At 41.6% G+C, this 20,433-nt stretch overlaps 1 protein-coding gene across 1 annotated transcript in view; it reads right to left on the bottom strand.

The window, feature by feature from the left end:
• Positions 1-16,602, bottom strand: part of WASL (WASP like actin nucleation promoting factor) — a 47,938-nt gene extending 31,336 nt beyond the window's left edge. The window contains exon 1 of the mRNA XM_062491036.1: positions 16,489-16,602. Within this exon, the coding sequence (XP_062347020.1) occupies positions 16,489-16,602 (114 nt within the window). The remainder of the gene's footprint in view (positions 1-16,488) is intronic.
• Positions 16,603-20,433: the final 3,831 nt, after the last annotated feature.

Here is a 20,433-nt window from a genome sequence, read left to right as displayed (position 1 = left end):
AAAGGATGTGAAGCATAAACTTCAGGAATTCATGAATTATCCCAGCTCTGGAACACTCAATGAGCCCTTGGAAATGCTATTTAGCATCCACTTGGTACTCCCAGGTCCAGATCTTAAAAAACAGATTAAAAAATGAGTATCTGCTTTACAGAGATGTTGTTTAGGTGAACGTTACTTATGATCTTTACACTCGAAGACACAAAATATGGAATTTTGACTTTTCATACCTAGGGAAGATTGAAATAAAACAGCTTAAATTGTTTAAAAAGAACTCTTTTATAAGAACACATTCATTACATGCCAACACAAAACAAAAACTCCCTTCAAAATATTAAGAAATATGAGAAAAGGCTATTAAAAGTAAAACCTCTTTGAATAATAGCCAGCAACTGGTCTTGCAATTGTGTATACAACTTGTGTCCTGTCTTGTAAAGCAGACTCAATCCACTTACATAAAGGTACTTAGAGATGCAGCCCCCACCTCACACTTTCACTGTGCCACAATTCAACGTGCATTAATTCCTCCTTGAGCAGTTCACATTTGAAAAATATATACCAGCAAATGAGTTTGCTATGAACAGTTATTCCCAGTAATAAGTATTAAAATGTAGATGTACTATGGGGGGAGAAAAAGGCATGAAAATGTGTTAATTCTATGATCCTTTGCCATATTCAAAGTTTATGGCACGATAAAACATTAGATACCAGCTGAATGCCCAGGAGACTGCTGGTTTTCATTTCATTCTGGCAACAAGAAGTTGCACACTAGTGTTCATTTCTCCCCTGTGCCTCAGTTTCCTCATCTGTAACATGTAAGGGAGACACTGACCTGTAATTCTGTAAAATGCTTTGAGAACTACTGATGGAGAAGTATTATTCTGTCACAGACAGAAATTATTTTTGGAGGGTGTGAAATATGTGTCAATATTATCTTCTCTGCTAACAGCAAAGGTTAAGACAGGTTAATTTCCACATCTCTCTTAGATAAGGAAATTGAGATATTATTTTACCATGGGAGATGACCCTTGAGTCTAGTGACGTTTATTACAGCTAACATTTTCAATTATCACTGCCCAAAGGGGCTCCTCCTTTGCAGGTACCAGCACTATATTTACCAAGATGCTGTGGAGGCCAAAAGCTACTCAAATTCACCTGTCCGTAAACTTCAGTTTGGAAGCAGTGTCACAGAATGATGGTCTTAGATGGCCAAATGTACTTAGATCTCAGGCCTACCACTTAAATCACCTGCTTCCATTCTAGACAAGCCATGGCTGCAAATTCTTTGCTACAAACTTACTAATGCTTTTGTAAGTCACCATCACACTTATCTTTTATACAGTAATTTAACTTTTGAGATGGAAGACTAAAGAGTACAAAACGTATGACTTAAAACTCCCCATATACCTGGAATTTCTCAGTGATCTATTCCATGACGACCCCTGAACAATAATAAACCATGAAGTCCCAGTATGTAAGCAATGAAAAAAAAAAAGTAAGACAACGCACCAAAAAAAGGGTAGTTTTGAAAACTAGGTACTCTATCCTGTTTCTGACACAGCCCTTCAATAAGGGCAATCTCATAATCCCCATATATCTAGGTTCATTTACAAAGGATCAAGGCTGCATGAAAAATGCTAGGAAGAGCTTACTTTAGCTTTTGGCATTGCTACTTGGTCCCTGAAACTCTCCTAAGAGCTGAAAACTCCAGTGTAGCATGGGCTTTGCAGCTCAAGACTTGTGTCTAAACTCTCAGATCAAGTATTACAAACCATCAATTTCTACTACTAAAGAAAAGCCCCTGTCACAAAAAATAATTTGTGTTTTTGTTATATTCTCCCCATTGACTGTCTAAATGAGTAGTACAAAGGCAATATTTGAGTGTAGTTTATTGAAGGGAAAAAACACCCAACCTTAAGGGAAGAATTGCTGAGTTTGCAATATTCAATTTCCAGGATGAAAAAAGAAATTAATACAACTGAGCTCTGCCAAGCTGCAACTTCATGAAAAGTTCACATTAACAATTACTTTGAAATTCAGATATTAACAATGGAGTTGACAATTTACGAACTTACTACCCACTATCTGAAAATAAATGCAGAGGCCTGCTGAATGGGAAAGCTCTTTCCCTGAAGCCAATATTCTTCTGTAACTCCTTATGGTTTCTTATAATGAAGTTGCCCCTGCTGCTTGTCTTGGTTTTGAAAAGACAGGTGTGTGCTAGGGAAGGGCAGAGCCTTCCCTCTGAATTAGCATAGTTTTGGAATTAAGGGGGCTCTCAGGCAAAGATATGGGGATAGGAATAACAGTTCTTTACTGATATCTATCTATCCGTCTATCTATCTAACAAGACAAACAAAACAACAACTATGAAATTACCAACAGAACAGGACCCCAGCAGAAGCTCTTTTGGCTGTGGACACCTTTCCCCTGTGGTGCAGTTCACATACCACGGGCAATCAGTGCCAGCAGCTCCCAGTGGGCAGGGGCAGATGGTGGCTGCAGGAGTGCCAGGGGTGATGGAGGCTGTGTCCCGGATGGAGAGACTGCTCAAGAATCCTTGGGGGCAGTGTCGCTCCCGGTGTTCCAACAGGATGCTTGGAGGAGGCAGGCTGAAGCAGGAGGGTGTCCGAGCAGGGGTGTAGGGGGGTCCCACAGCCGAGGAAAGGCAGCTCCCGGCACTGGGATGGCAGGCGAGGTTTTCCAGGGGCCGTCCTCCCCGGAGAGCCAAAATGAGCAAGAGAACGAGCAACTGCCCACACCTCGCCTTTACCTGCCCCTGATCTCACGGTGCTCCCCCTCCTCGCGCTTCCAGAGACGCTCCAAAGAGGGACAGGGAGCCTCCCCCTATCACTAGCCATCTTAGCATGTCAAAGGGAAAAAATTCCAGAGAGGAGAGGGGGGAAAAAAAAAAAAAGAAAGAAAAAACCAACCCCCAGTACTACTGAACACACCTAGAAGAGCAAAAACTGTAAAGAATCTAAATTTAAATTTAATGAAGAAGTGTTCATTTATACAAGAAAAATGTTGTAGAATGAGGGCAGCAGAATGTAATTTCCCACTGCACTTGTCACTTTTGTTTCCCTATCCAGTCACCACTTTCCAGTTTAAGACAAAAATTAAAATATCACGCAATACTTATTTTTTCTTTCAGTGCAGAGCTAGTAGTAAAAGTTCACATAGAAAGGGGAGGAACAGATACAGTGATATTAAATATTAATGTCTGAATGATCAGAAAAAAAATCACCCTCATCTTCATTTGAAGATAGTTAGCTCTTCATAACTATTGTGTTCCTGTTTGTAACAATGTTCAACACCAGTAACATACATGCTACATGAAAAGTTACATGTACCCACCTGAATTTACAAGTAATACAAAATTTCATTTTACTTACAACAGTACTAGTAGTACAAGACTTTTGTGAGAAACAAAGCCTACATTAAAGAAAAATCAGTATTTATTAGACATATATAAGAGTTTAGAGTCCACAAAGTCACACCAATATAATTAACAAGGACACAGTACAGATATTTTAACCACTCTTAAGACAGAAAATATTTCTTTCAAAGAACAGCTAAAAGAAACATCTGGCTTGAAATGGACCTTTAATCTTTTTGGTGAGTATTGTCTCATTAAATAAAACAAAGCAAGTTAAGCCAAAATATTAATTTAAATGTAAAAGATCTTAAGACACCTTCGCTTATGATCAAAGTGAAGTTGTAACACTGACAACAACCAACCTATATTGCATTGCAGTCCAATCAGTCAATATTGTTAGCCAAATCAAGCATCAGATTTGAAGCATTACATGCTTCAGTTTCTGAACTACTTTTCTGCAAGTCTCCCAAGTCTGTTCTGGAGCTGACAGAGGCTAACATGCTCAACATTACTGCTTCTTGCTCCTTGGGATAACTGGCAACTGCTTTGTTGTCAGGTGTGTGTCACTAATCTGAAAACCTCCATCTACGCAATAAATTACAGGGCTTTTATGACAGTATAAAATCACCAGGTAAATTGTTACACCATACTAACATAATAAAAATGTACATAATAAATACTATGCTAGTTATAATCATTGAGCAGATACAAGTTATTAGTGACATGCTGATTTTTCTTCCAGATGTTAACACTTTCGGAAACAAGATACTCCCTCTGTAAGGGCACTGATGCACCTTAAATCCTGAAGACTCAAAGAAGGTACCCCTAGTCAAAGCAGCCTTTGGATTTCCAGTTTTTGTGTAGATATTCTCTTCCTTTGCGATCAACTAACTACATCAATTGCTCTGAGCACCTGAATAGCCTCGACCTGTCAGTACAGACACAGAAAACTCTTGATACTGAGTATATGACAGATAATACCACTCCCATGAGTATACAGTTTAGACAAAAAACAAGCTGGTTAACTCACTAAGACAGAATTCAAGAAAAATTACACCCTACTCAAGAGACTTCATGTGAATATAGAAATAGAGTACCTCTCCAAGTCTCCTACAATAAATTATCACAGGTGTGGGACCTACATAATAGCAATACATTGCTAGAAGTTCAGTATGGTTGAGTGCATGCACATCAGATTTAAGTCTGTATAACTGGGTCCTCAAAAGACCTAGGAGATAAATTGTCAAAGTTTTAACACTGTGGTACAAACACTTCCTACAGGAAGATGGTGATGGAGAGTGCCAGCAACACAGCTGGATCTTGAGAAAGCCTTGTGGGGTGGGGGTGTTTGGGGGTAAATTAAAAAAAAAAAATCAATCTTGATTTCCTGATAGTGTAGTATCCATTCCTGGGCACAGAGAGCAGATTTACAGAATAAATTGAAAGCTAGTCAGTGTCATCAAGGAAGTGTCCCACTGAATATCTGTTACTTAAAAGCACATCCTTCAGAAGGCCACAGCCCTCCACCATGTTATGTGAAGTATGATACACAGCTTGAGAGCTTCTTACTAGATTATGCGGAACTAAGGTCTCTTAATCTGCCAATCCCTACATAAAAACTTCAGTTCTGCAACAAATGCAACAGTCCTCTGCTCCTCCAGTCTGGAGAATTCCAGACTCCAAGAAGTGACATGTCAGTCAGCTCAGTTCAGGACTAGGTTACTGTAACAAACCAGGCACCATGCTGCACCTAAAGTGCCCAGAGAGCCTGAACTGAAAAACAGCCTTGATGATGCATGGCAGACATTTGTATTCATGGCTGATTCGTTTATTTGGGATAAGCCAAGTACGTAACAGCCTTTGCTAATTCAGACTTGCATCATAGTGATATTTTTTTGTATGCAGTGACCTTGGAGAAATTATTTCCAGTCAAATGGATATTGGTACTCCATCATTTCATTGCTAAAACAATTATCAGAGCCAGAATTGACAAGCAAGTCACCATCCTCAAATAAAGCCTAAAAAAACTCGGCTTCCAAACCCATGACAGATTGTTACCTACCTTCTGCTCTGAAGCAAATGCTACCTGTTGTAGAAGAGAACTGCTTGCACAGCACCAAGCCTCACCAGGGGACCAGTGCTGACTTTAAAAAGTGACATTGGGAAAAAAATATGGCCTGAAGGAAGGAAGAGAGGGAATAACCAGACACTCAAGGGGAAAAATGATAAAATAACTTGAGAGAAGAGTTTACAGAGCTGAGGCATGCAAACACTATCTAGCAGATCTTATGAACACAGAAGACAGAATGAACTTTAAGGTTTCCTGAGCTCATACCTTTATACCCCAGAGAGAACCAATGATTAAAGTGAGATATCAGAACAGGCAGAGTATGTGATAATTGAACTATCACTAATTACACTACTTCACACCCTAGAACAGTCTCTGGAGCTCAATCAGTAAATTATTGCATCTAAGCTGACAGTAAACCACTACAACACTCCAAAATGCAGCTTTAGGTAAGATTCCAAGACAACTAAGTACATCCCTGGAGGCTCTGAGGATGCACAGAACTTTTCTTAAATTACTTACAAACTACTCATCAGAAAAGAAACCTTCAGACAGGATACATTTTCTTGGTAGGCCATTGCTCTGCAAACAAGAAGTAAAAGAAATGCAGCATTCTTTGAGGTCATCCCTGCTGTACCTCATGCACTTTGTAGAAGCAGAGCTACAAGTCAGCTACATCTCCTTACCAGAAGGCAAAATATGTTTTTTATCTCCTGAAATCAGAGATCAGAAACCTTATGAGCTTGTGTTCACAGTATCAGTATCAAATAGAGTTGATAATTTGTCTACTGTAGCAGGTGATTACATGCACAGGCACACTTTCATCTGCTGCAAATTTCTAGGCACCTTCATTTCCTCAGGTTTCCAAAAGCAATTTCTAGGACCAAAAAGACAATATTGGATTTTGCTGCTGGCAGGAAAACCAAGTTTGACTTGAACTTAACGCCAAAGCAGATAATTACGTACACAGCAGCAGAGCTGACCCTTATTCTGTGATCTACATGCTACTGACAATGCTAGAACAGACAGCTCACATCTCCCCATCCCCAGAACTGCTTTTGTCTCCTCACAGATTTCCCTGGTTCTGCAGACAGTAGTTACTAAGACCTGGGCCACTTCCTGCATATGATGAGAATTGCTGCATATATGCACAGAGGAGCAAACTCTCTTCCCAACACAACACAAATTGGGTAACAATGGCCCTACACCATATAATGTACCAGGAGATGTTTACACCATTCTAATCTCAAACCCACACTCATTAATTTGAGAAACTACCAGGCTAGCACTCAAAACTGTACCAGGAAGTGTGCAAACAAATCGAACACCATGGGTGGTCACGGAACAGTGCTGAGTTCATGCTACTGCCCTAAGTTCATGCAAACTTAGGTTTGTTAGCCACCAGTATCTTAGCACAGCTGACTGTAAGACCAGAGGTAAAAAAAGGACAAGATGCATCCTCCTGCCACCAAGCTTAAATACTATCAGCAACACAAAGGTATGGTCCAGACGGGTATGGCCAGTCTCTCGATGGGCTCCTTGGTAACACAGTGTGAAGCCTAGAGCAGCAGTGTGAACACTTACTTTTTTGATAACCAAACTTCAGAGAAACAGGCTTTATCATTTACAGGCAGAAAAGACCAGAGTTGTTCAAAGAGGCTGTTAAGGAAAAACCTCAATGATGAACTGAAGCATTCAAAGCAAGACATCCTAAGTGACACAAAAAGATGAAGTTAAAACCATGAACACATGAAGTGAGATGTACATATCCTAGCAAAACATCTACCATCAAATCCATCTCCATGCATCCTATCAAACAAAACTGTAAGACAACTACAGGCATGTTGCATCTAGATGCTTAACTAAGGCAAGGAAGGGCCCTCAACAGAGAAAACAGCTGTTATCAGTTTCTCAGGCACAGAAATAATGGCACCTGAATATGATATGGACTAATCTCTTAAAGACAAAACTATGTTTTAAAATAAAGAAATGGTGTACTGAATTGCTACTGAGTTCTAGAAATCAAGTGCAACTAGGATTTTCTGTTGCAATCACACTTTAAAGCTATACAAGGTTTTAAAGTTCGAGCTAGACAAACTGAGCACAGTGCTAACAGTACAGTTTAACACAAAGAGGCCAACATTGTTTAAGAAAGGTCAGAATTAAAACATTTATTGTATTGCTAAAAAAGACTGGATCACATAACATCACAAAATTAAGCCCAAACCCTGAATTTTTTAGAACCGTTAATTATCAGGTTGCTAAAAATATAAATGTTAATAAATGCATGTCCAGTTATAAAATTAATTTCATACCTGAGATACTCTTAACTAAAACCTAAAGCAAATAAAGGAAAAAGTAGCCCTGCACTTAATTTGTTAGACACTACCACTTCCTTCTCTGCAAATGCAAGAGGAAGCTTTTGCCTGTGGTATTGCACAGAACAAACACCACTACAGGATGTTCATAGTTTTCTTCCTCTTTTCAGTTAACCACAAAAATCAAGCGCAGTTTTACAGAGAGGAGCTTATTTGGATGCCTTTGTGTATATTTAGTGTCATAAGCCAAGTGATGTTTCTGTTTGCTTTGGCTGACTGAGGGGGAGTAAAGGGAAAAAATGTCTACTTAGAAAGAATGACCACATCTTAGCTATGCTCAGAGAGAGCTGTCACATGGTTAGAGGAGCAGGAAATAACTTACAGTTCAGTCGAAGCAGGACTAAGCAATTCTGTGGTTTCAAATCTGAGCCTGCAGAGTTGCTGAAGCTGTATCTTCCAGTATACAGTTTCTTAATATAGCATCTTACAAACTGGAGAGTCCGGTCCTGCCTGGAGAAGCAGCAGTGAAGGGTGGAGCAGTGCAAAAAGCCTGAAGAATACCATACTCCTGTTTTTGTGTACCTTTCTCATGTGCACTAAAAGTTCTCTTCCCCATAACAACATTAACAATGACTTTGGCCAGCGAAGACAACATAGGTGAGAAATGTGCAATGGCCAGGTCTCAGGCTCAAGTGCACTCAATGTCTGCATCAGCAAACAGCTGCCTGGCATGGACACTGCCTCCCCTCCTCATGACTTTCCTTGTCCAGGGCCCTGCTGAGCTACAGTACATGCCATGTCTATCCCAGCACAGAGTATGGGTAGGACTACGCGTCTGATGAGACACAAATAAGATTCTCCTCTCTTCAGCCTCAAGAACAAAGCATTTGAGGAACTGATGAGGGGGAATAAGGGAGTGGAGGAGAGAATCGTGAGGAAGAGAGTCAGTCCTACCTGGAGATCTTAGCACAGATTATAGATGCAGGAGCTGAAGGGAGAAAGGAAGATTCTGGAAGCACTTGAGGTGCAAGAGGAAAACAGGGAAGGAGGAAACTGTTACTGGGACAGGACAGAAAACTTACTAAAAACATAAAAAGAACATGTGTGTTAAAAGAATACAAGGAACACGTGATGAATACAGAGACATGAGATTTGGAGGGTCAGGACTTCAAGGTACATCAGCAGGATGGGGCTTACAAAAGAAATAGTCATTAAATTGATTCCTAAAATAGAAAATTGTTTTAAAGTCAATAAATTACTGCTTCTGTTACAAGGAGGTTATAAAAAAAAAAAAATCTCACTTTTCTTTATCCCCAACACAGAAAAAAGTTAGTTCAACAAATCAGAACTAATTTGTTATTCACAAATCACACACAGGTAAATTGGCTGTGACCCTGAGAGGAAAGAAAACATTTAAAATTTACTGCCAAATTCCCACTTTCAAATATTCTTGTCCTTCAGCTTAGACAGCAAGACAAGTACTAGGGCTTGTTACTTAATCTCAGCAAGTGCAGGCTAACCTTTGGGAAACCATTATCATCAGTAATACTTGAAGTAAATTCATTTTTTTAAAAGGATCTGCAATCTCAGAGGCAAGAGCTATCTTTGCATAATTGAGAGATCCAATAATGAAAAACAGTTTTCTGTTAAAAAAGGCAAAAGTCACACTTTCTTTTGCTAGGTCAGTGTTTCTCAAATTGCAGGCACAGTACCTTCATGTGCAAAATATGTTCATATGGGAACATATCTGTACTCACTAAATATACCACCCTGATGCTGCATAGTGGCTAATGAACGAGGGGAGATAAAGGCAAAATAACATATTTGCATCGAAGGGAATGGAAATGAATGCAGGGAAATTCTGAATTACACAAAGCTCTACAGGGGAAAATGGTGTGTGAAACCGTCTTACAGAAATGGAAACACAACCTTAGTGTGATCTTTCAGCTTTAAGCTAGACACACTGGAAATGTATTAACACTGTTTCTCAGAAAACGTAAAAAGAAAATGCTGCCTTAAGAGTGAGGATTTTAAGGACAGCTAAATAAACAGTAGAGGGAAAACAGCCTCACCAAGGTGGGGATGCATGTATGAAAGCAAGTGCCTAAAGTGAGAAGCAATCTGCAAATGTGTTGTTGAGCTCTGCAGCAACAGTTTCCTTGCCAGGAATGATCATCTCCACAGAACATTATGTCTACAGGAATTGAGTAATTCATTTAATGAACTTATTCCAGAATCATATATTCTTAACACAGACATTCTAATTTGAGATGCATAAAGTGTCATTTACTGCACAAAGAGGTGTCAGCAAAACTGTCTACCTTTAACTCAGAAGTGTCTGAGAAAACACTACTAAATTTTAAGAATTAAGCAAGTGAGCAGCTTTCTAAGAAAGTGTCCCTATGATTGTTTGAATTGCATGTTTTCTTTTGCTATTTGGACCTTCTAGAATACTGCTCCTGTCATGTGATGATCACAGTATACTTCAAGATCTTCAAATTTAACTACAGCTGCCCCTGAAGGAAACTGCACAGCTACGGTCCCCATTTTATTGGTTATCCAGGCATCACCATGTCTGGAAGCCACAAAAGATAGTGTGGCAGTGTGCCCAAGCAAATACCCCAAGAAACTAAACTATCTCGTACAGCATCTGAGTACAGTAAAGTGGGCTGCTTAAAACCACCCATGAAGATAGACTTCTAGCCCCACTAAATCCACTCTGCAAGATTTACTGTTACAAGGAAAACAAACTAGCCAATTAAAAAAAAAAATCCCTCTGTGCTAGGCAACACAATGTCAGCCTTTCTTCAGGAAACTGTACTCTAATCAACCAATAAGCAACTCTGTCTAGTGCCTGTGACATTTTTGTTACTTCCTGTATTTTATTATCTAGGTATTAGGTAATGAAACCGTAAGTCTCCTGTATATTATGCTTTATTTCTGTACTATAAAGATTCCTCAAGAGACTAGCCAATGAAATGTGCTCACTGGAGGAGAGGACACTATAAATCTTACCACACAGCTTCAAGTCAACAGCACATTTTCTCAGCAAACTGAGCTTTTAGAGCTCCACAAAGCCCATCTACTCTGCAGACAGTTGTGCCTATGAAAGGTCAATGACAGGATCGGACCTTTTTCCACATTGGTTAATGAACTAGTACAAAGTTCCTAGGTGGCACTCCACTATCAGTGAAAGCAGTAGAAAGGTTCTTAATGCTGGCACCGTTAAAAGTCAAACAATAAGAGTCATAGGAAGCTCTAAAGAAAATAAAGAAAATTCTGAGGTTTTTTTCAGGCAGAAGCACCAGAACCTTAAAAAAAAAATAAATCTAGAATTAGAGCATTCCCCATTATCATGTTTTTAGCCCAAAACTGCATGGTTCTTACAAGATGGATCTCATACTCTTTACTTGTGACAAATTCAGCTAGTACTAAATCTTTCATAACCCCAGAAAAAATAACCAGAGAGAAGAACATTCTAGCAATAAATTCTAAACAATATTTACAAGCCGATAAAGCCAAGAATTCACATCAATTTTCCATTAAAGGAAGAACAAAGTAGTCTTCACATTTACAAATTCACATGAAATAGCAAACTCAATCTTTAATTTCTAACAAGAACACAGCTCTTCCTTGGGTGTACTCCTAAGCAAGGGCTATCTGGACATCTTGGTGAAAAACTTGCAGTCAAAACTTGACTGTTCATCTGAATCCTACATTAAACTTTGCCCTCTTCTAAACTCCTTACTATGATTCCTAGCTGTGAAAAACCAGTAAGTTACAACACAACAGCTTGTGATTACAAATTGTTTTCATCCTGTTGTGTAGGTATACCATAGGATTCCAGAGCACTTATCAGTAGCATGAGTAGCATACTTGACTATCTGATTAACCACAGAGATGCTGAGAGACTTTCAGCACTTGACTGCCTCCAAGCAGATAAAATATATCTACAAAGATGCTCAGAAGAGAATGCAATAATGCTGAAGCCTTAACAGAGCGAGGTACAGGTCCCTGGTCTATCTTAATTAATCATCCTTCACTCAGCAATACATAATGCCTCACAAGAGGGACACAGTGACTGAAACTTGCAGACTCTCTCCTCATCAAGACACAATTTGTCTAGCACATGAGGTACAAGAACCAGGAGATGTAACCACTATGGTCACTGAAGCAAAGATAAAAACTTCTGTTTGCTGAGCTTCTGTCTTAAAGTCAGTTGAACAGGAGATCTAGATAACTGACAATGAGGTTTATTAACAGTTATGGGATTTTAACACCTAAAAAAGACCTTTTCTGTCTTTTACTCCTTAATCATATCCCACCCTTTGTGAATGACACTTTGTCTCAAATACATACAGCTATGAGATGCAGTGCCTTCGAGACAGTTCCCAAGTGGTCTCAAAACATTTCTCATCCATGGCTAAATAAGCTAAGGCAGTGAACTATGCTGTAAAGACATTAATAGCAAGCTGTGAGGAGAATGAGCATGAGAAGCACACTATGATAAGAACAATGATTGTACCACTTGCTCTACAGAGTCTGATACAATCCATTACTGTGAAAAACAGTTTTGTAAGCACAGGTTTGGTTCAAAGGAACTGTCAAAACCCCACTGTCATTCCCTCTAGAATGGAAGACTATCACTGAGAAATTGCTCAGGGAACTCTAGTGGATACTAGTGAAGTGTCTAAAGATGCTACATGTCTTTTGTAGAACAGAGCAAATCTCAAAAGAAATCCAGGTGTAATTCTCAATACTCTCCTGTTCCACAAAACCCCATCCTTTAAATGTTATCTTCTCCCTCCACATCTCTTTTAAAAACAAATGCAAAGATGAGAGAATCGCCACTGAATTAATGACTCAGTTCTTCCTAATTGTACAGGGGATAAGTCCTTTTTAAACTGCAGTGTTGATGTTTTCTGGGTGTACAGACTGCAGCCGAAACTCAAACTGAGGAGTTCCAACACTTCGCAAATGCATGAAGTTACCCATTACTTAGACCTGCAGTCTACCTTCAAGTCTTATATACACAAGTAATCTCACAAGTCCCTTCCTGATAAAACATTTAATTCTTATCAATTAAGAGCTATAACTGCCATTCAAGTTTTTGTTTTGTTTTATCTCAACTATTACTGCAATTTGTTCTTTGGCTCTGATATACAAACTTATTCTGGTCACATGCACTTTTAAAAGCAGCCAAAAGAGTTTTCTTAGTTGGCTTACTGCTGTGTCACTTCTCTTTCTGCATCCTTCACCAGTTCCTGTTTACTATATGAACCATGGCAGGATCTTACAAAGAACAACATATTCCTAGCCTTATTCATTACATTTATCCAAGTGCTGAGTTCCACTTCTAAGCAGCATAAAATATCCATACTCCATTTTACCTACTTCTAATGCTACCAAGTACATACTTCTCAGGTTTTTCTTGTTTCCTAAGGCCTCTCAAAAATTATTTCTACAGAGTAAAGTAGTTTTCCATTACTGACAGCTCTGACCAATATCAAATCAAGCAAATTATAGAAGTTACTTCTTTATTACAGATTATAAAAGGGACACCTAGCATTTACTTTTTCTTACAAAACTCATTGTTATTTAAAGTAGTGATTTGTAACTAACCAGAACTTCCACAAAAACTTCTAAGGTGCACATAACCACAAAAAATCATTAATATGCACATAACTAATCTAATAGCTCGCTCCCCTTCGTATAAGTGTATACTACATTTTATTTCTGCATTATTATTAAGAAGTTATTGAAAACCTTTTGCAGATAGCAAATTTTACACCTGACCTAGATAACAAAGGTCACAAACCTCAATGAAAATTAGCTACATGCCTAAATAATAGAAGTCCTAAAGGGCTTTACACTGCTTACATTCTGTAAGTACTTCTACATCTGGATTCATATATCAGCCAAAGTAACTATAGCTACAGCTTTGACTGTTACCCAGTGGCTTGGTTTTCAAAGACTGATCTATCATGGGCAAAGGTATTTTAATGGCTTATAGATTCAGATAAACATTTTAAAGCTCAGCAAGTGGAGGGGGAAAAAAAAACAGAGTAGAAAAAAAAAAATCAATTATGCTCTGTATATACACTTGCTTACTAGTGAGCTCCTTGAAATACCAGGAGTAATTTGCAAAATGGTACCACCTCAGCAACACACATAGTGACAGCTCTTCACCATCTCCCCCACTCACAGGAAATTTTTCCATCAGGCATCATTACTTATGATGCTTATGTCCATTTCTGAGTTCACAGACTGTGAGTACTCGATCAAAGTTATACTGCTTGATAAATTCCTCTGCTTTTCCATAGAACAAAATTCAGATACTTGAATCCTCAATGTTATTTCAAAACAGCTGTCTTGTTACCAGTCAGAAATAAAGGAAAGACTGAAATAATCAGCTCCAGAGCACCACATGCTTTCTTAACTAAGCCCTTCAGGCCTGATAGCAGCACTATGGCATCCATTAAGAACTCTATAAATTATTACTACAAAGAGTACCTTAGGAACATAGTTTAATGTCTCAATTTTCCTCTGGTGTTCATTGCAGTAGTGATTTAAACACGAGGTCTAGTCAAACAAAACCTAAATTATGTCAATATGGCTGAACCATATCACATCCAGTAGCCTCCCCATGCCCTGGAGTGACAGAAACACCACGTGCAGCAGCAAGGCAGCTCAGATATTTCTGGACGATAGCAAGACCAAGCATTTAGCATCCTACAGAATTCACAAAATTTTCCTTTCTTAAAAAGCAGCACTTACAGTCTGAAATTTCACTAATGAGTAATTCAAACATGGATATTGTGAGATCAAATATCACGAACATTACAGCAAAAAGGCATTTATCAGCATAGCATGTTGAATCAACCTAGAAGGTCAAGAGTACCAAGAGACCTACTGTGCTCCAATAGATACTACAGTTTCAAGCTAGACAACTGAGGCTGTTACCATCTGCACCTACTCATTTCACTTCTCTGCTTAAGACAATGCTCTCCAAGGGACAGCATATTCAATCTGTTCACTTGTTTCTGAATTTCTGACTCACGCCACACAGCAAGCCAAAACAGCCTGGTTAAATACCTCTAGACCTCCAATGCTCAAGTCCTCAAGATTGAGCAGAGAACCTCAAGTGTACTAAAATAAGCTTATGATTAACCTGGGGAAAAGGGGAAACAACAGACCACAAATATAAGAACCTCAACTGGAAAGTCACCCATCCTAGATAATAATTCAGTGTAAATCAGAAGAGTGTGTACCTTCAAGCAAGCCATAAACCCCATGACACCCAGATCTTGTGATGATATTTACCTCAAGTCTACTCTCAATATACTATTTATGCAGAAAAGTTGGGAGCTTAACTAGGTGAGTTTTACAGCTGCATATAACAGAAATTAAAAGTTCATTCACCTGACAAGAAAAAAATCAAGTTACAGAAAAACTGGAAATCAAAACATGAATTCATGCACTCTTTTTATATTTAAAGTGGCTACTGATTTTTTTTTAGTTTCTTAGCAAAGAAGCTGAAGACATGAAACGTTGCCTGAGATTAAGTGAGGCATTTCTACAAATCTATACTTTCCAAAACATATACTTTAAGGTCATACCTTCTGACACACAACTTAGTTACTGTGACAGCATCTTATCTAACCTACCCCGATGCAAATATTCTCTACTTTCTCTTCAGTTGCTGCATCTTACATTTTCCTCACAGCAGTCAGTTTGATCAACAATACCATTTCAAAGTCCAGAGAGTTACGTGCAATCAGAAAGACTACACGGATATCCTGCTTTAAGTCACAGCTTTAAGTTCATTAAACACTCTCCATAGCTTTACAGCAAGTGCCTAACAGCATTTTAGGTACTGGGCACAAAGCACCAGAAGAATCATTGCTTTGAAAAATACGATTTTTTATAAAGCAGCTTATTTTCCAATGAAAGTGGTTATCTTTTGAAGCTTTCAAATAGTTCTTTAAGACAGATACGTAGTGCTATGGTACATGCAAGAAGGTATTCTGAAACCGAACTTACTGATATAGAAGTAGGAAAATATGCAGCATTTGAGCTGTATCTGAATACGCGAACCTGTAGTTTAGGCTAAGAAAAGTACAGATTAAACCCAAGGCAGGCCTAGCACTGGTACGAGCCTTCCTACAACTTCGTCCAGCACTGCTTTGTTGTATCGCTGGTGCACCTGGGGCCGTCCCAGCCTCGTCGAGCAATGGAACTTTTACCCCCCGAGCCCCGCGGCTGCTCCTCAGCGGCCGGTTCCCCTGCAGCGCAGCGGGAGCCCCGCCGGCCCCCGGGAGCTCCATGTGCCGATGGACACCGAGGCGCGGAAGGACGGCGCCCACACCGGTGCCCGAGGCTCTCTCTGAGCCGCCCGGCTTCGAAGGGAGCGAGGCCGGGCCCGGCGCTCAGGGCCGGCAGCCCCTCCGGACCGGGCTGGCCGAGGGACCGCTGCCGCCGCCTTCCATCGCTCCCCGCCCTGCGCTGCGGGCGAGCCGGGCGGGCAGCGAGGCCTGCGAGGGCCGCCCCCCTCCCGACGCCGGGACGGAGCAGCGGAGCAGGATGAAACTTCCGCAGCCTCAACTTCCCAGCGCACGGCCGGGCTGTCCTCACACGCCCCCGCCCGCTCCGGGCCCCGACCCGCCGCGCCCTGGTGGGGCGGCTGGGGGTGCCCCGGTCCCCTCGCCCCCCTGGTCGGGACTTACCACGCATTTCTTGCCGAGGAAACCGAAGAGGCTCTCGTTCTCCTGCGGGGTGAGCAGCAGCGAGCCCACGTTGGTGACCCGCCGCGGGGGCTGCTGCTGCGGGGCGCCGCTCATGGCCGGGGCCGGCCCGGCGTTGCCCTCGCCGCCCTGCGACCGATGGCGCCCGCGGCCCCTTCCTCCTCCTCCTCCTCCGCCGCCGCCGCCGCCGGGGCCTCACAGCAGCCGCATCGCGGAGCCTCCCTGGCGGGGCCGGACAAGGAGGGAGAAGAAGAGGGGCGGCGGGGAGGGTGCCGGGGAGGGGGGCGGCCGGGAAAGGGGGTGCCGGACAGCGGTGCAGCCGCGCCGGAGCCGCTCCGCGCCGGGGCCGATCCCGATCGCTCCCGCCCCTAAACTTCCAACTCCGGCCCGGCCCCGGCGGCCGCGCGATCCAACATGGCAGCGGGGGCGGGCGAGACCACGGCGCGCGGCAGCCAAGGGGGAGCCGGGCGAGCGCGCGGCCGCCGCAACCATGTGCCGTGCGGGGGAGAGGGGAGGGCGTCGCCTTCCGTGCCCGCCCCCTCGGTACCTGCCGGGCCGGGCGGTGCCGGGCATGGGCGGCCGGCGGGGGCGAGGGGAGGAGGAGTGGGAAGGTGATTAGAACACGAAGAAGAAGAGAGAAAGACACGAAAATGACGAAAAGGAGGAGTGGTCGCTGCCGTGGGGACGCGGCCGCTGTCCCGGGAGCCGCCGGGGCGCTGTACGGGGCAGTGCCGCCCGGTGCTCCGGGCTGCGGTCGCGGGGAGCCCGGGTCCGCGGGGGAAGCGCCCGGAGCGCGAAGGGGCCCCGACAACATCGCCTGAGCGCGGGGGTATCCGGACCGCCCGCGGGGTTGCGGGAACCAGCGTGTGCCGGGAGCCCTTCAGCTGTCAGTGGAACCCCGGGGCAATTTATAACCCCAAAGTCTTTTCTCGTTTCGTAGCAGAAAGGAAGCTGAGTGACACCAGCCGGGGTGTCACTGCGCAGCCTGCGGGGAGGCCGGGCGGGGGTGTTGCCCCAGTCGGAGGTGAACAGTAAGTGTTTCACGCACTCCGGGGGCTAGCTGCTGAGAAATCGCGTATACAATCAGCAGCCTTTGTCGGCCAGGTTTCTCTTCCCCCTGCTTCTCTCCATGTGACAGCAGCCAGCTGCGATAAAGGCTGACATTTCAAAAGCGCTGCTGCTTATACTCGGCTTTCAGTTGCACAAAAGAAAATTTCACGTTTCTCGCGTGCAAAAGTGAGAAACAGATATCAAAGCGAGCACCTTGCTGGTTTTCTGTGGTTTTAGGTGAAGAGTGTGTCTCATCCTCTGACAAATTAACTATCTGTGTGGAAGGTGCTGGGTGAAAGATGGAAGGTCCCCCACTGTAATTTACTGTATATTGTAGAAAAGAACTGAAGAAATGTAAGAGGAAACGAACCAGGGAAGACAGGAGAAAAACCTGGGAACACAAATCTTTATATGTACTGACTTCGTATCTTCCAAAAGATGAAGCGGGGACAAGACGGCAGCCCCTTCTGTACTTTAGCCTGTACTTAAGAGCTTGTAACTGTGTCCTAAAGTGTAAGGTAGGAAGAACATGGAAGTAAATCCTGATTTTACACCATAAATACAGTTTGAAATGCATGCCTGTATGGGACTCCTCAGTCTGCAGGTCTCTCTGAAGTGACTTGAGTCTTACTGTAAAGGAAAACCAGTAGGAACCAAAGTGCTTCCAAAGTATTTCTCAGCAATCCAATGTTCTTCAGTTTTACACACTTTCTGTAAGGTACACACTTTCTGTGTAAGTATGTGTGTATTTTGGTGGAATGGGAAACGCTTAAGCTGTGGAATATTGGCAGCATTTCTTTCATTGCAAATGTATATAAAAAGATAAAACACTTGGAAGCACTTTACAAGATGGTATTTTGTGGGATTTTTTGTGGGTTTTATTTTTTTGAGGTTTGTTTGGGGTTTCTTTATTTCATAAACCAAATAATTATTGTATAGCTGAAGCCGTTTTGGGGAAATTTACATGCCTCCCTTGCTGATGGTGTAAATAAGAAATATAGTACACCTTCAAGGTATATGCCGGTACTGTCCTCATCAATTAATCACTTGTATTCATTTATTATTTTTTATCTTTAAAAACTTCGGATTTTATTCCTGTGTAGATCTTGCCATACTGCCTGGGTGTTACAGGTGATGCATTTTGCTTCATACTGTTCTTTTCAGACCAGCTGGCTGGTAGTTATTCTTAAGGGCCTTTTAACTTTCAGGCTCTATTGTTAGGATTTTGTTTGCTTTTTAATAAGGGGAGGCCGGAAAAGGAAGAAAAGAGGTCTATTTTCAGTCCCTGTGTTTCATTAATTATTCAAAAGCTGTTTCTGTTTTCATATCATGGCTAAGCAGCGAGTCCTGAAGGGAAGGGGAAATGCCAATATCTGTCAATACATCCAAGGGATCCACTGGAAAATAGACTTTTGCCTTTGCTATATGTGTTTGCAATAATTTCAGCAAAAACTCCTGTTTCTGCATAAAGCATCCAATTTGAAGCAAAGTTCTCCTAAGGAAAGCCACCAAGTACAGTTACCTGTCTGTATTTTGAAGACATAGGAGTGCTCTTGCTGACTTAGGGCAATTTCTGTCTATTGGAAGCTGTCCTCTGAATTTCTCACTCTGCCCCTTAGGGTTCAAATTGTGTTACCCATTGCTGATGTCTAAGAGCTTCTTGGGAAGCTGCTCTTCTTTTATATTTTTCCATTTCAGGATACCAGCTCTTAGCACCAAGTACTGAAATACATTGGAAATTGCTTAATATGTTTCAATATAAGTAATCATTGTGATTTAAAAGATCTATATTATAAATACTTAATAAATTGATTTTATTATCCTTGTCAGAGTTATCTTTGACAGAAAATTGAATTTTGTCTTTAAATGTGAACCTCTACGGTAATAGTTCATACTTTGAGTTTCACAGTTTAAATATTCACACAATTTCAGAAGTAACCTTCTACAATTGAAAATGGAGTAAGAATATGAGGAAAACCTTGTACCTAAAGTTAATTTTTCTAGTGCTATGAATCATGCGTTAAAGATTTTTATTAATGTCTGAACTATGTAAGTGAAAAAAAAATTAGTTATCTGAGGATTATTTTTTTTCTAAGTAGCATCACTGCATTTCCCAAGTCTTGATCTTGTCACAGTCCTTATTTTAGGTCATGGATTGGTTTTCTGGTTTTCCATAAAAGGAAGCTCCAGTTGATTACACCAGAGAACAAGCAAGGGTAACAGAGAATATGCCTTTCCATGGGAAAAAAAAAATTCTATCATCTCTTCCATCTCATGTTATTTGCAGTGACAAGTGGAACGATCCAAGTGCAAACGTCGTCGTGGCAGCGACCACAAGAGCGTGGCTGGGGGAGATCAGGAGTGAGAGCATGTGATTACTGTGACCACACAGGAGGGGTATGTCAATAGGGCAGCCTGGGAATGAACAAAAGTGAAGCAAGATGCCTTCCTTCAATACCCTTTTTGGTTGGGCCTGTAGAAAACACCAGTCTGCTCACTGCAAAACCGCTTGTGGTAACTGAAAATGAGGAACTGTCTTTGTGGTTGGATCTGTGAAGATACAAGTACTCTTTTTTGAGTAAATCATATTTTTCTCAACAGAGACCCCGTTGAAGAGGATTTGGTTTGCGCTGTTACTGAATCGATGTCAATTAACATATTAGTTATTTTACTGATAATAGCCTCATTCACTCCTACTCTCTGTGTTCTGAGACTTTAAAAGCTGAGGAATGAAGGCCTGAGAGGTATCTTCTGAGGTAACTGAATCATCTGTTAAGTAGGGGTTCATTTCAGAGTCAGTCACTGCTTTTCCTTTCTCAGAAATTTTGTATTATCTGTTTCAGGTGAGGAATAATCTGGAAGAAAGAGGATCAAACC

Source organism: Cinclus cinclus, chromosome 4 (assembly GCF_963662255.1).
Source record: "Cinclus cinclus chromosome 4, bCinCin1.1, whole genome shotgun sequence".
Classification (NCBI taxonomy): Eukaryota; Metazoa; Chordata; class Aves; order Passeriformes; family Cinclidae; genus Cinclus; species Cinclus cinclus.
This window is presented reverse-complemented; position numbering and strand designations above follow the sequence as displayed.